Source organism: Akebia trifoliata, chromosome 1 (genome assembly GCF_017979445.1).
Source record: "Akebia trifoliata isolate Shusen 1 chromosome 1, ASM1797944v1, whole genome shotgun sequence".
Taxonomy (NCBI): Eukaryota; Viridiplantae; Streptophyta; class Magnoliopsida; order Ranunculales; family Lardizabalaceae; genus Akebia; species Akebia trifoliata.
In genome coordinates, this window is record NC_141375.1 from 29,794,310 (window position 1) to 29,808,478 (window position 14,169).

Genomic DNA, 14,169 nt, shown 5'->3' on the forward strand with positions numbered 1-14,169 from the left:
TCATCGTCCTTTTTTCCTTCTTTTTTGGGTAAGCCTTGTTTTTTTATTTATTCTTGTTTTTAATTTTGTCCAAAATCATTGTTTCTCTTTGGGTTTTGAAAGCCTACTCTGTACTTCTGTGCTAGCACCATCTCTGTTTTGAAAATGTACACTCTGGAACTATTTGTCGAAGGGATGTCATCCCAGATTGGCTATGTGCATCAAGCTTTAAAATCTCACTTGAGGCAATGTTTTATAATCTAGAGAAAAATCGAAGTCTTATTCTCAAAACATTGTATATTTAGGGTCAACGTTTTGCTTCCGACAATGCATATAAAGTTTAAAAGCACCGGCCGATTATTCAGAAGGCCATAAACCAAATATTAATCAATAGAGAAAGTATCTGCAACATACTTAAATGACTAGAGAACATGTATTCATTTTAGTTATAACTATAGTAGGAGCTTAGGTATCACTCATGATGAAGATCTTCCTTTTCAAAATCACTTTTTCTTTTGCAACTCCTTGAGGAAATCCTCATTGTCAACCAAGACCTAGAAAATTCAAAACAAGAGAACCACAACATTAGACAGGTGGCAATAGAAAAGGTAAAATTGTCCCAAGGTCTCCAAAAACCAGGCTAGCCACCTCATATAATCCAGATTTAAAGGGGTACTGTCAATGCTCCAGTAATGTGGTAATTAACATATTCTATGAATCCGAGCCCTGGCTCATCCGGTCCCCCTAGTCGGACATAAGTCCGTACACCCCCGTTATCAAAAAAAAAAGAGAAGAAGTTATGCTTGAAAATAGTTTAACAGATCTAGATGATAAAATGGCAACAACTAAAGGCAAGCACAACAATGGTTAAAAAAACAAAATTTTCCTCATACACTGCAACACGATTGTGCTCAGAAATTGTCTTGGTCACGGAGTTGAAGGTGGTCTTGATTACTTATATTATTAGTCTTTACTGGTCAGATAATTTGACTTTCTTCTATTTAGGAACTTATAGCATATAAAGAAGATTTCCCTGCAATTGTGAACTTCTTTCAATAATGGAACTCTACGCGGAGTTCAGATTACAAAGTCACTTTCTATCGTTGACAGCCCCAATCAATGGCAACTTCACAACAATGACCTTCCACATGATGTAATTTATGAAAAACATAAATAAGAGTTGCCATATGTTAATAATCAGGATGAAAGAAATCAACTTGACCTAAATTATAATCAAGCACAATATGAAGTATGACTGTAGGACATTAACAACATTCAGAAATTTACCGTTTTCCAGCCATCTGGATCAAGAAAAGAGGTGATCTTGGTGTTACTTCCAGGGATTGGGCCTGGTTGTCGGGTTATCTTTCCTCCCAGCTCTTGAGTAACCAAGTTAACAACCTCAACACTTTTACATACATCATCAGTGCTCACAGCAATCTGGGAATGACTATTGATGCATCATAAAACAATAAATGCTTTGCGACGATCATAAATATTTTTTGGAGTACATGACAATTAGGAAATTAACTAACCTGTGCATATGCATTTACTTTAGTGTACTCGGTCACACCATAATTATATGTCAACTCTAGTACAGTTGACTCGTATTCATCTGCATATCCCATCATCGCTATTGTATACTGAACAGTTTATGGAACCCAAGAAATTGATGGGTATTTAGAAAAAAAAAAACACAATATCAAGGAATGTATTTGTATAAAAGGTGAAAAGTTTGACCTTGTATGCAGGGTTGTCCAACTTACTCAACATCTTCATTCCCAAAGCCTTTTCATAGAACTTAATAGCACGATCTAGGTCACCCACACGAAGCATAACTTGACAAAGTGGTTCAGGAGTTGGGCCTCTTTGACTAAGCTAAAAAATGTAGCCATCAGGATCCTTTACAAAAGCAATGACTGATGACCCGCCTTTAACTAGACTAGGTTCACGAGTGATATTTCCCCCCTTAGACCGAATGTCTTCAACCATTTTATAGATTTGTACAGCCATGAAGTAAAAGAGTCTTAAGTTCTACAATACACAAACATAATCATGTTTCTAAAACTTAAATCATAGAACAACAAACACATCTTGAGTAGCAATTGCAAAATGTCCGAAGCCTGTTCCGATGTCATAGCTATCCACTTCATAGTCTGTGAATCAACACAAAAAGTGAGCTCATCAAAAATAATATTTAAACAAGATAGATAAGATTATAGCACAGAATTATAACATGGCCAGATATAAAAAGGAACAGAAGAAATGGATGAATTAAAAACAATTTTGCCAACTCCCTCTTATAATTCCCTTTTCCTCTATATAACAATACCTAGCGTTACATCTATATCTTAGTATCAAGAAAAGTAAGAAACACTAGATTAAATAATTAAATGATAACCAATTGTTGAAATTTCAATTTTTTGTTTTTTTGTTTTTTTGAGTTTGAGAGAGTAGTGGGGCGGATGTAGCCAAGTGACTAAAATCTCTTTCTAGTTGCTTTGGAACAATTAGGAGATTCTTTAGAAGAAATACGGGGTTTTGCTTTTGGCAACAACATGTTATTGGGTGGTGGTCCACTTATGGGGTCAAATCAATAAGTTGTAAGAATAATAGTTGGCATATTGAATCATATATAGAATGGGCTGGTTTAGAGTTTAGATCAATCCTGACTGGATAATTACGAATTGAATTATTTTTATTTACAATTAAAATGAAATGTTTTACCGCATTTTATTCCTGATTTTCTTCTGGTCAAAGAGACCAACATACTAAAATAATAATTCCCATATAGTTCCACTGAATTTGGACAATTAAGTTAATTCAATCACCATTATTAAGGTCTTAAGATCTCCATGGTAGCAAACAGTCTGTAACGTCCCATGTGAAGAAATATGTTAAGGTCCAAACCAATGCTCCAAAAATACCTAGGCGTTAATGGAGTGAAAAGTTGAAGTCTTAACCTAAGTATCGTAACATATCCCCACGCTTCAAGGCTGACGCCCTCGTTGGTCCACTTTACGGTGAGCCCTCCAATCCCTTAGTCTTCTTTTCAAGTACTAGGTATCCCTTTCACTTTTTCCATAAGTCACCCTTTCCCAAACTAATCATAATGGCCTACTATGGCAGACCCTTCAATATCCCATACTAATGGAGTGAAAAATTTAAGTCATAACCTAAAGATTGTAACAAAATATAACGAATGAAGAAATGCAACGACATTCTCCTAGACGAATAACGAATGTTAGAGACGTACTATATGTCAATTCTACTACGAAATGGGAATCTTCAAGCCCAAACCCAAGAAAGGCATTCGAGTATTTTTCTTCAGGAATGTCTCGTTTCCTCAACAGTTGCATCCCAAGGCATTCTGTGTAAAACCTGGGGTATCACATTACACTGTACATGAATTATCCAATTTAAAAATTAACGAAAATATTTATGTTCCTTCATTGAAAATATAAGATTCAAGATATGAAAAGGCATACTTAATTGTTCGATCAAGATTACCAACTCGATACACAGCATGTAAGAATCGACGCTTATCTTTTTGTGCCCATTCCAACACTTGATCACTTGGAACAACCACTTCAGTTTCAGCCATTCAAATCAAATCCAATTTTCTACATTTTATCAATAATTTCGTAAAGATCATAAAAAAAAATTACGGATCAGTCCTTGAGAGCATTCCAGAATTGTTCTCTGACATGTTTAAATTGAAACTAAATAGAGAAAAATTGATAATCAAAAACCCAAAAATATAAAAACTATGCATCAATGGAGAGATCATCTAATGGACTTCGATCATGCTGAAGCAAGTCGAATCGATTCAAGTGAGCCATGAAGTCCCACATAAGTAGGGTTGAAGATCAAATAAATTACATAAAATCATAATTCCAGTGTTCAAATCTTCAGAGATGGAGTAACAGAATAGAACTTACCAGAAAAAGCGAAGATCTCAGAAACCCTAAATGATCATTGCAAACACACAAGCCCTTTATAGACATTCTGACACTCGCTCCTTTTGAGAAATTTGTTTTTTAAAACATTTTAATTGGATAAAATGAAATTATGCGCTGATTGCGACCTCACAAGTCAATTACGTCACCAAAAATCCAAGATTAGTGGACCACCTTCTCTATAAATATTATAAATATAGAGTTAGGTGTACGTGGCACGTGTTCAAGTGTACGTGGCACGTGTTTGGGACCTCGAGCAAAGTTGTGGCGAGTAAGGTTGCCACATTTTCCAGGAAACATGCCGGTTTCTAAGTGGAGTGTCTATTATTCTTTAGAATCCGGATCGTGTGTACCCAGGGTTGAGGAATAAAACTGTCCTCCCACACTTCAATACATGCCACGTTAGTCCTAATACAAGGAAATTTTGAAAAAGAGATATTTAAAGGGGTCATTTTCGGGACTCTATTCTTTAATGGGGAGAATATAATTTGTCTTAGATAATATTTAAAGAGTTACTGTTGCCCTCCACCAACTTTTATTGAATCACATAGTTGGTGTGGCGTTAGTAAAAAAATTGATGTGACAATAACAACTCTCAATATTTAAGGAAAAACATTAAATTTTGTATTCAAATATGCAAATGTTTGAAACAATTTACTATCAAACCTTGTAATCCGCTACCTAACAAATTTACAATAATTGGCAAAAGAGGAGTCAGTAGGAATGTACAAATTACCTATTACCTGAAAATCAAATGGGAACTGAAATCCATTCTGGTCTAATCGAAATAAAATCAAATCGAACTTAGGAATGAATAAAAAATTAGAATTGAGACCAAACCAATTTAAATCCGAAAAATTCAAAAAAAATCTAAAATATTTTACCCTCACCTCACACTCCTTACCCCACCTTCTATCTTAACAGCTATATAATTGGCAACCAAGCTTCTATTTTATAATAGTAAATAATTATCCATCAAAAGAAAATTTCTTTTTATATGGGATTTGTATAATAGATAACTAAGTAACTATTTATGTAATAAATAGTTATCAAATATAATTTTTTTATATTTTATATTTCATACAATAGATAAAAAAAAAATTTATTTTTTACAATTGGCAACAACAAAATAATTATTTTTATGGTTATAACATATTTTAAAATATAAGTTATTGTAAATCATGTATATAATCTTTTATTAAAAAAAATTGAAATTTTAAAAAACTTTGATTTGTCCGAACCGAAGTTGGACTAAAAAAAAAACACTTCAATTCAATTTTGGGACCTGCCTTTGGGATAAAATCCGAACCGAGCCCAAAATTTTTAGTTTCAGTCATACCCGGATCAAACCCAAAGTTTTGGTTCGGTTCTACTCAAATGTACATCCACAAGAGCCAAGTATGCAAGTTTTTATGGGAGATTGGACCTGCACTCCATTTTCAAATCACAATTTTTTATACACTATTTATAAATGATGTAAAATTTATCTTTATATGAACTAATCCCACACATCATGTATTCACATCTCACTGCACACTAATCACACACACAAGGTATTAAAATCATCCAACTAATGGTCACAACATGGAATTTCTACAATGGCTCTATTCAATCTTGCTAAACACAACTATTGTTTATAGTTGTAAGATGTTTGGGTCCCAACGTCATGTGTGGAAGGTCAAATCTGCTAGTCCCAAGATGATGATGATATGTGTTACTTAGGGATGTAAGGAAGTCAGTTGTAATTTGGTCATACTTATGTTTGGAGGTCACTTGAACAAGGGCGGATTTACGGTGGGTGCACTTGTCCTCACAAGAATTTTTAAACTCTAATAACGACGGATAAACAACAAAAATTCTCCCATCCCTTAGTTGCCCCCCCCCCCCCCCCCCCAAAATTTTCTACACACTTAACTACCTTCGATGTGGGTAAGATCCTAACCCCACCCCTGCAAGTGGAGAGGTTCGCTCGGATGCCCCTTACTTGACACACACCCCAATGGACATTTGAGGTATAAGAGCCGATAGCATAACCCATATTAGAACAGTAAGATCGAACTGGCCATCATTCAAGGGGTGACAACATAGATTTCTAATTTATGATCGATCTCCATGGCATAACACACCTATTTAGGCTCAATCGACAACATGGCAAGACATCGATAATATAACATTATTACCTACTCTGCTGAATTGAAGAGATTATCAAACTAAAGATAAATCACTCCAAATTGTTGCAAAACCTCGATTGCAATGGTTCAAGGCATGTATAAAGTATAAAAGGGGAATGCTCATGTGTGAAAAACTTTTTTTTGAAACCTTCTTCTATATCATACTCTCCATACTTGGCATCCAAGTAGGCCTGTTAATGGATAGTCGAAAATTCAATTCGTATTAGAAAAATCTGATATTATCTGAAAATTTTGGATATTGGATCTGAATTCAAATAATTTTTTTTAAATATTCAATAAGATTTCAAATAGAAATTTTGATATCATTATATTTTATTTGGTAATATCTTATTCAAAATATATTATAAATAATAATCATATTTATATAATAAAAAAAACATTTTTTAAGTCAAAACTTATGTTTTAATCGTTCTCACCCTTCTCCAATCTCTCCATTCTCAATTGGAAAGCAAAGATGTGAGAGATGGCAAACAACTTTCTCCAGCCAGCCATAATGCCACTCCAGAGGCAAGTCTTTCTATCAACGTAAAGCCAAAAACCCTTGATTTTTCTCCTAAAAAACCTACCATCTTCAACCTTTAAGCTAAAAAACTGTGATTTTCTCGCCCAAATCCCCTCTACTTCAATATCAAACCAATAAACCCTTTTTTGCCTCCTAGTGAACAAAAAGAAAAAGAAGAAAAAAAAAACTTTAATTTACTCCCCAAAATCTATTGAATTTCAAATTTCAATTCGGATATCAAGAATTTTATTGGGATTCGGATATTCCCGTTTTCAATTCAATTACTATCCATTGACATCAAAGATTAGTAAAATCCTTACCCTCACCTTTACACCACTTACAAGATATGTATACTAAAAATAAATAATTTTCTGATCATTGGGAGAATCCAATAAATCAAATAATTCATTTGATCATCTTTTCACCATTGAATTAGTGGGACCAATAGTATATGATGCATTCATCACTTAAAAAAAAAAAAAAAAATACAATAGACACTGTTCTTGGATTCCAAAGAGAAAGAAAATCATGATCTACTAACTTTATCTCTGGAAATAATACATTCTTTCTAATAACAATATACTTTCAAGTAACTTTCCAAGAAGAAGTGGAGCAACGGACCCACCGACATGACTGGCACGTGATGTCAACAACATGAACGAATCATGTCTACCAAAGAACAAAAACAAAAACAAATCCTAGCAAAAGTGATCGTACTCCGCCAACCACCGAATCAATTAATCAATTAAAATAAAAATAAAAAAAAAATAAAAAAAAAATCAGCCATTTAATACAACCACGTGATCAGCATTCCCAAGATAAGCAATTCGTGGTTATAACTGATATTAACAAAATCACAATTGTGTGGAATCCATGGACCCCACCACTCAATCTTAATCCGACCCCACTTGTCGAGTTGTTGTTAGTTGTGTTCTCTAAATGCGTCTTATTTCCAACTTTCTTACTGCAAGAACAAAAAAAATAATTTAAATCAAGATTTAAAATCCATATCAAATAAGTTAGTGGGCCACCACTTAGACAATCCATTTCAACAATATTGAATAAGAGCTAAGAAAATAAATCGATCAGCCGTATTAACCATTAATGAAATGGATGGCCCAGATTGATTAGCTGGATGACACTTGTACCGTATTCGTACAGAGAAAAACATCAGCTCCACGTGAAAAGAGGAAAAAAAAAAAATTCGAAGTTGAATAATGACGTCATAAGAACCTCCATTCACGTGTGGTATTATATTAAGATACCACTTGGGCTACCGTATCAGTGCCCCTTTTATTTATATTTCCAACAATATAAGTTAAAAAAAAAGAAGCTAAATTCCATTGAAGAGAGGGCGTTTGGTAACCAAAACAGACCAACTTTCTCACCTTCCTGGAAAGATACAGTCCCCGTGACCTGTAAATGTCAATTAAAGAAAATTAATGTCCAGCACAGGTGCACGTTAGTAGAGAGTAGAGACAGCTAAAAAATAAAATATTTTCTTCAATCCAAAAGAAAAATGGGGAAGAAAAAAAAAAAAAAAAAACAGAGAGAGGGACGGCTTGGTACAACGTTCACCAAAGCGCAAGATACGAAAAATAAAATAAAATAAAATAAAAAACGTTTATGGGCTCTTCTCGTATTGTGACGGCACACAATAGAGAAAATAAATATATAGGAAACTATGTTTTTCCCAAAAAAAATTAAAAAAAAATGTAAAAGTTGCCATCTTCTCTGAGTCTCAATTGAAAATGAGCCTATCTGTATCAGGCGGCGCACAATAGCGAAAATAACAACAACAAAGCGCAACTTAGTAGAAAAGTAGGACAGAAGATGGGAAACCCATCCTATTTGAAGTTTCATCAGTTGTATCAAAACTCAAAACAAAAAAAAAAAGAAAGAACAAAAGTGTGTCCTTCCTTTAGAAGCTTACCATACTTCAGTGCCATTGTGGTGGTATCACCATCCACCAGTGCGCACATTAGCAAAATAACGAAAATTCATCAATCTTAGTTTAAACTCACCTAGTGCGCACATTAGAAAACAAGAATGAAGCCAAAAAAAAATTAAAAATGATATTTTTTTCTTCAATTAAACTTACTTGGATCCGTAGTGGTGATCATGGCGACGCCCTTAAAATCGCAAGAGCTCATTCCCCTGCCTTCCTTCTCATAATAACTATCGAAAGCATACGAAGCATGGTTCTTCACATTGTTGGGATGGTAACAGTTCTCACCGGGTTGGATTTCGGAGCAATTAGCCCGACCCGGTCCACAAGCCCAATCGAGAGCCGCCTGTAACGTTTTCGAATCTACTCCATCCATGGCGACACAGTACGTCTGGTTCGTCGTATCGTTCGCCAAGAAAGACCCACTCCCAGAAACATGAAGCAAATACACAGGTGTCGAATTTCCATAGAAAAGCCCCCAATTTGCTTCCGATAAAGGCGAATTTCTCAAATCTTCGTTGAAGAGTTCGTAGATATAAACACTCGAAGTGATTTCTGGATGCAATGGGGTACCACTTCGATCCAAAACATGTTTAATTAGATTCGAATTGTACGTGTTCGCATTGTCGATAGTGGCGTATGGTTCTTTCGAAGAATCCCCTTTCGATGGCCACCCAGACTCTGTAACAAGAACTACAACATCTGTGATGTTAAGATTCTTCATGGAGAAGTATGCCGCGTCGATCATGGCGTCTAGTACATTTGTGTAGTGGAGTAGGGTGTTGGGGTCGACCATTTCTTTCGAAGGGGTTAAGGGTTTGAATAGCGAATTATCGAGAGGAACAACCCCTTTGTTCTGCATAAATACGTAATAAGGATAGAGGTTCATCATGAGAGGAGAATTTGTTCTTAATAGGAATTGAATCAAGGGGAGAAGAATTGGGGTTAGGGTTTGGTTGAAGAAGGCTTGAGAAGGGGGAAAAGGGTCGAGAACGATTGATGCGGCATGAGGTGTGGAAATCTTAATTTGGGTATGGAGATTTGAGGCAACTAAAGCACTGTAGAGTGATTCAATTGCGGGAAGAAGGATTGGAGCTGAAGAAGGTATTGTAGTTAAGACCTCATCTCCTACAGCAATGGCAGTAATTAGGGTTTCTGGGTAGAAAGCCGCGACATAGCGGTCGATCCAAGCCGCAGCAGTGGAGTTCGATGAGCCAATAGCGAGAAGCTGATTGTTGGGTACGCCAACAATGACGCGGATCTTGGAGTGAGCGAGAGCCCGAAGAATGTCTGTATCGGCGTCGTAGATGCGGATGTGGGTGATCTTCTGTACTTGAAGAAACGAAACTAGGTCAACTGGAGATAATCGATTAGAGACATCTGTCCCAATGTTGACTCCAACAAAGAGTTGGTCTTCGTCTTGTTGCTTCTTTATCTCTGCATCAACCCCTTTAAGAGAGAAACAGAGAAAAAATTATGAAAAAAAAAGTTTAAAAATTTCCCCTCAAAATCACATTTTGTTCTTGGGGATTTAGTTATGGTGATGTTATGTAAGTGGGTATTTTACCTGGAGTGAAGAGGAAGAAAGATAAAATAAGAGAGATAAGGACAGAAGTCCCGAATAAATTAGAATCCGCCATGAACAAGAAGCTGAAGCTTTTCTTCTGCTTCTGTTTGTTCTGGTTCTTCTGGTTGAGTTACAGATCTTTGCATGATCTTTGAAGTCGAAAATAGTGATGTATTTTGTTGATTTTTTACCAAATTAGTGATGGCTCCCTTACTTGGCGAATCTGCCCTTGTTTTTGAGTTCTTGTTTTCGAGTCAAATACACACTAACCTGCAGAGAGAGAGAGAGCGTACGGAATACAATTAGATCTGGGAGGAGCTCGTGTCGGTAAAAAATTAAAAAATTTCTTGGTTTTAATTATTTTTGGGGGATGGGATGTCTACTCAAGACAGATTTTTTTCTCTACTGTAAGGTCCTCTACACTTGTCATCAAGACGTCGGTCACTGTTTTGGCTTCTCTCCGTGTGTCAGCTTTTTAAGCCCGTTGGAGCCTCTTTAGAATTACTTGCCAAGTGTTTCGTTGGAAAATTCGATTTTGGCTTACGTATTGATTTATATAGAATCACGTTTCGCTTAAATTATGAAAGTGATTTTCTCATTTTCAAAGTCGGGCAATTTTCTAGGAGAGCTTCAATTGTCCTACCAAACTTTTGCTAACGCCACGCTTAGATATGTGTGGTAGGTGAATTGCATGTGAATTGGAGTGGCATTAGCAAAAATTAGTAATAATATGCATAAAAAATTACTTATCATTTTATTTTATTTTTCCCTCTTTAGTTATGGATTTCTTTCTTAGCATCCTAAATTTGAATTTTAAAATATGGGTTTATTCTCTAATTAATACTTTCTTATTAAGAATTAATATCTTTTTATTTGGGTAAGATTTAAAGATAACTTTATTCCAGGTGGATAACAACTGTTTTGTCATGTTTTTAAGGAGTGCTAGATCTTTCTCTTTATTTTTGAAAGGTGTCTATTGTTTTCTTAAATAATACAGTGCGATCAAGATTTTATATTTTCACTCGAGAATGTGCACTAACGTATAATGAGAATTTGAGCTCATATCAACTTGGGATTCTAATTGCCCATTTCTCGAGAATATTTGATGGTGGGATATAACACATACATGTGTTAATGCTTTGACACAATATTATTTTATCTTGAAACAAAAATTTGCTTGAAAAATAGAGGATTGTTTATGAGAAATTTTTTGGGTACAAAACAATCATATAGGATTTCACATAATCTTGATTGAGTGATCGAATGACACTGTATATATTGAAGGAATCTCCAATTTACAAAAATATCTATATTGGAATGATCTCAATAAACACAATGTCCTAATGGTAGTTGATCCAGGATTCTATAAAATCTTGGATCAACTTTTTTTGCATGTCAAAAATAAATCTTGATATTTATAATAATAATAATAAAAGTAAATACGAGTTCACTTAAAAAAAAACAAAAGACTTTTAACTTAGAATGGAAAAGCATTGCTCGTTTATCCGATCACAAATATTTGGGATACGACTTTGTGGTTGTTTTGTAATGATGCACAATGATATTGCATGGTGAGATAAGTTTTGAGCTTTTGATGGGCTTCTAAAGCAAAATTGGGCTTAGTTTGACGATCCCAAAAATTAGCTCCAATGTTATTGGGATGAACTAGAGCCGTCCACAAATTAACAGCCGAGGTTGGGTTAGTACTTTAGATCCGATTATAATCGACCCATTTAAGATCCACGAAAACCCACTTGACCCATAGACACCCTATCTCATCCATTATCGGGCTCGTGCTGTCATTCTATCACACTTCAGCTTTTCGCAAGAGTTTATGTGGGCTTTTGACAAGTCCAAAGTGGTCGATTGTTAGAAAAGTTTCAATATTTTACTCTACTGAGGTACGATTATGTTGTCATGAACTCATATGCCACGTATGCTTTCAAAATTAGGAAGTAAACGTATCCAGCTCTCTCACCATGACACATAAACCAGAGTTTTGTCTTTCTATCACGGAAATGACCAAATTACCCAATCTGACGAACACTCATATGTTCCAACGACGCAGCACTGGATCATGAATAATGGTGTCTGTTTTCGTAGTTTTCCCATCACATTATGCCATCTTGTGAAATTATTTGCTTTACAGCCTGGCGTTTCATTTTTTTTTCGTCGCTTCGCGTCCAATTGTACGGTCTAGGAGTGATATTCGGATGAGCGAAACATGAATGGAGATCTTGAAAATGAAATGACCAAAAAGCCCTTTCTTTTTCCTCAATAGTGCAAGGGTCCTTTTAACCATGTTTAGGACTGTTTGATATCCACTAGCTACTAGGGTAGATAGGACCAGTACTTGGTTTTGTTTATCCAAACGAATTAGGTAAAATTTAGATGTAAAAGTGGAGGGTGAGGAAATATGGTTCAACTACAACCTTCTTGGAAAAGGATTCTAGGTTTAATTCTCCCCAAATTTGGACTTTTTGGTCACTGAATTAGCCAAACACCTGAATTTGTAAAATTATATTATTTTTTTCTTTTAATTAATGAAATTGAAATAGAAAAAGTACAAAATGTTTAACAAACCCCAACAATGACTTGTATGATTCAATCTAACATTGTGTTGGAAAATAATTTAATTATATTACAACTCTTAACATTTTATATGAGTTTGTAATTGGGGGGAGTTCGAGTCTACTTCAAAATTTTGAAACAACCCTCTGTTGTGATTTGTGGAGCCTGATGGTACTGATCAACAAAGAGGTACTATAAATCAAATCACGCCTTCATTAATATTATGTAAAATCCTCATTAGATTTTTTAGGATAGTTATATTTCTCGTTTTTTGGTGAAATGGTATAATATGTACCTACAAAATTTTCTCCACAGTAGAATTGATTGTATCCATGAACGTACTTCAATCTAGAGAGAACTACGTAAAATCTCTATTTTTCTTTATGTGATTGCATCTTGTGTTTGATTTTTTTTCGATTTGTTTTCTTATTTCGATTACACATTTTTTCGTAACATCCTTCTTGTTACATGACACATTGTGTTTTGAATTTATTTCATACCTCTATATCTCCACCAAAATTTAAACTACCTCCTTGAAAATGTCACATATAATCCAATGGAAAGGATTTTTTTCAAAATTTTGAAATGCGTGTCCATATTGAATGTTCTATTAGGTGATGATTGTTTTTATTGCCTCAATAAAACATTAAAAAAAAATCACACAAATATTGAAAACAATAAGAGGGTTTGCAAAACTCCTCAGTATTTCTCTATTAAAAAAAAAAAACTTTCAAAAAGAAAAAGGAAAAAAGCAAATTTGAGCAATTACGTTGGAGTGCTGATTTTTTTAACTCAACCTGACAGGAAAACTCAAAAACTCACTGAATTGACATGGGCAAAAAGTCGTAGATTCTATCCCTTGGGATACACAATTGACCTATCGTCTACAGTTGTGTATCCCGAGCAAAAGAATCTATGATTCTTTGTGCATGATACATCAATGAGTTTTGAGTCCAATTGTCAGGTTGAGTTCAAAAATCATTAGGCATTACTTTGTTGCTAACTTGGGAAATAGAAAGTCAAATCATTACCAAAGCAAAATTTAAAACTCAAAAATATTTTTAATGGCAAAAGCATTTGAAACAATCTCAAAAGAGATCTAAAATTATTTTCATACCCAATTCCTATCTTCCTACTAAAAACCTTAGTATATGATGCTAAATTACTCTAGCTTTTAAAAGGCTTGATAATGTGGTTTGTGTAACCCACAACTTGGGACGGGCCATGGCAGTAGACTTTCATAACTTGGGTTGGCCTTGGTTTGAAATTTAATATTTGTAAGCTGGAGGCTTGAGGCAAATTACAAATATGGTACTTATATAATATTTCCCTCTATTACTATTGAATCATTTTGTTATTTGGGTCTTTAATAAAAAGAATCCAATACAGGAAAAAAGATGTTATATTATGCATGGAAAGCAATAGTTTTAATTGAAGCTGGTTTGATGGGT

General features: G+C 34.7%; 1 protein-coding gene and 1 pseudogene across 2 annotated transcripts; both read right to left on the minus strand.

Annotated features, from left to right (window-relative positions):
• Positions 1-240: 240 nt before the first annotated feature.
• LOC147411595 (lactoylglutathione lyase GLX1-like) lies at positions 241-4,073 on the minus strand (annotated as a pseudogene). The gene is made up of 8 exons (XR_015180460.1): positions 3,921-4,073; positions 3,468-3,602; positions 3,236-3,360; positions 2,071-2,135; positions 1,720-1,980; positions 1,515-1,622; positions 1,267-1,419; positions 241-533 (listed from the first exon to the last, which is right to left on the minus strand). The product of XR_015180460.1 is annotated as a lactoylglutathione lyase GLX1-like (transcript).
• Positions 4,074-7,149: 3,076 nt separating this feature from the next.
• Positions 7,150-10,474, minus strand: LOC147411596 (O-Glycosyl hydrolases family 17 protein). Its single transcript, XM_086450152.1, has 4 exons — positions 10,148-10,474; positions 8,734-10,029; positions 8,021-8,048; positions 7,150-7,596 (listed from the first exon to the last, which is right to left on the minus strand). The coding sequence occupies exons 1-4, from the start codon at positions 10,218-10,220 to the stop codon at positions 7,437-7,439; spliced, it is 1,557 nt and encodes a 518-aa protein (XP_086306278.1). The 5' UTR covers positions 10,221-10,474; the 3' UTR covers positions 7,150-7,436.
• Positions 10,475-14,169: the final 3,695 nt, after the last annotated feature.

Coding starts and splice junctions, on each gene's coding strand:
- LOC147411596 (XM_086450152.1), bottom strand. CDS start 10,220: ATGGCGGATTCTAATTTATTCGGGACTTCTGTCCTTATCTCTCTTATT. Junction 10,030..10,147: donor TTTCTTCCTCTTCACTCCAG/GTAAAATACCCA, acceptor TCTCTCTTAAAG/GGGTTGATGCAGAGATAAAG. Junction 8,049..8,733: donor GATCACCACTACGGATCCAA/GTAAGTTTAATT, acceptor TGACATTTACAG/GTCACGGGGACTGTATCTTT.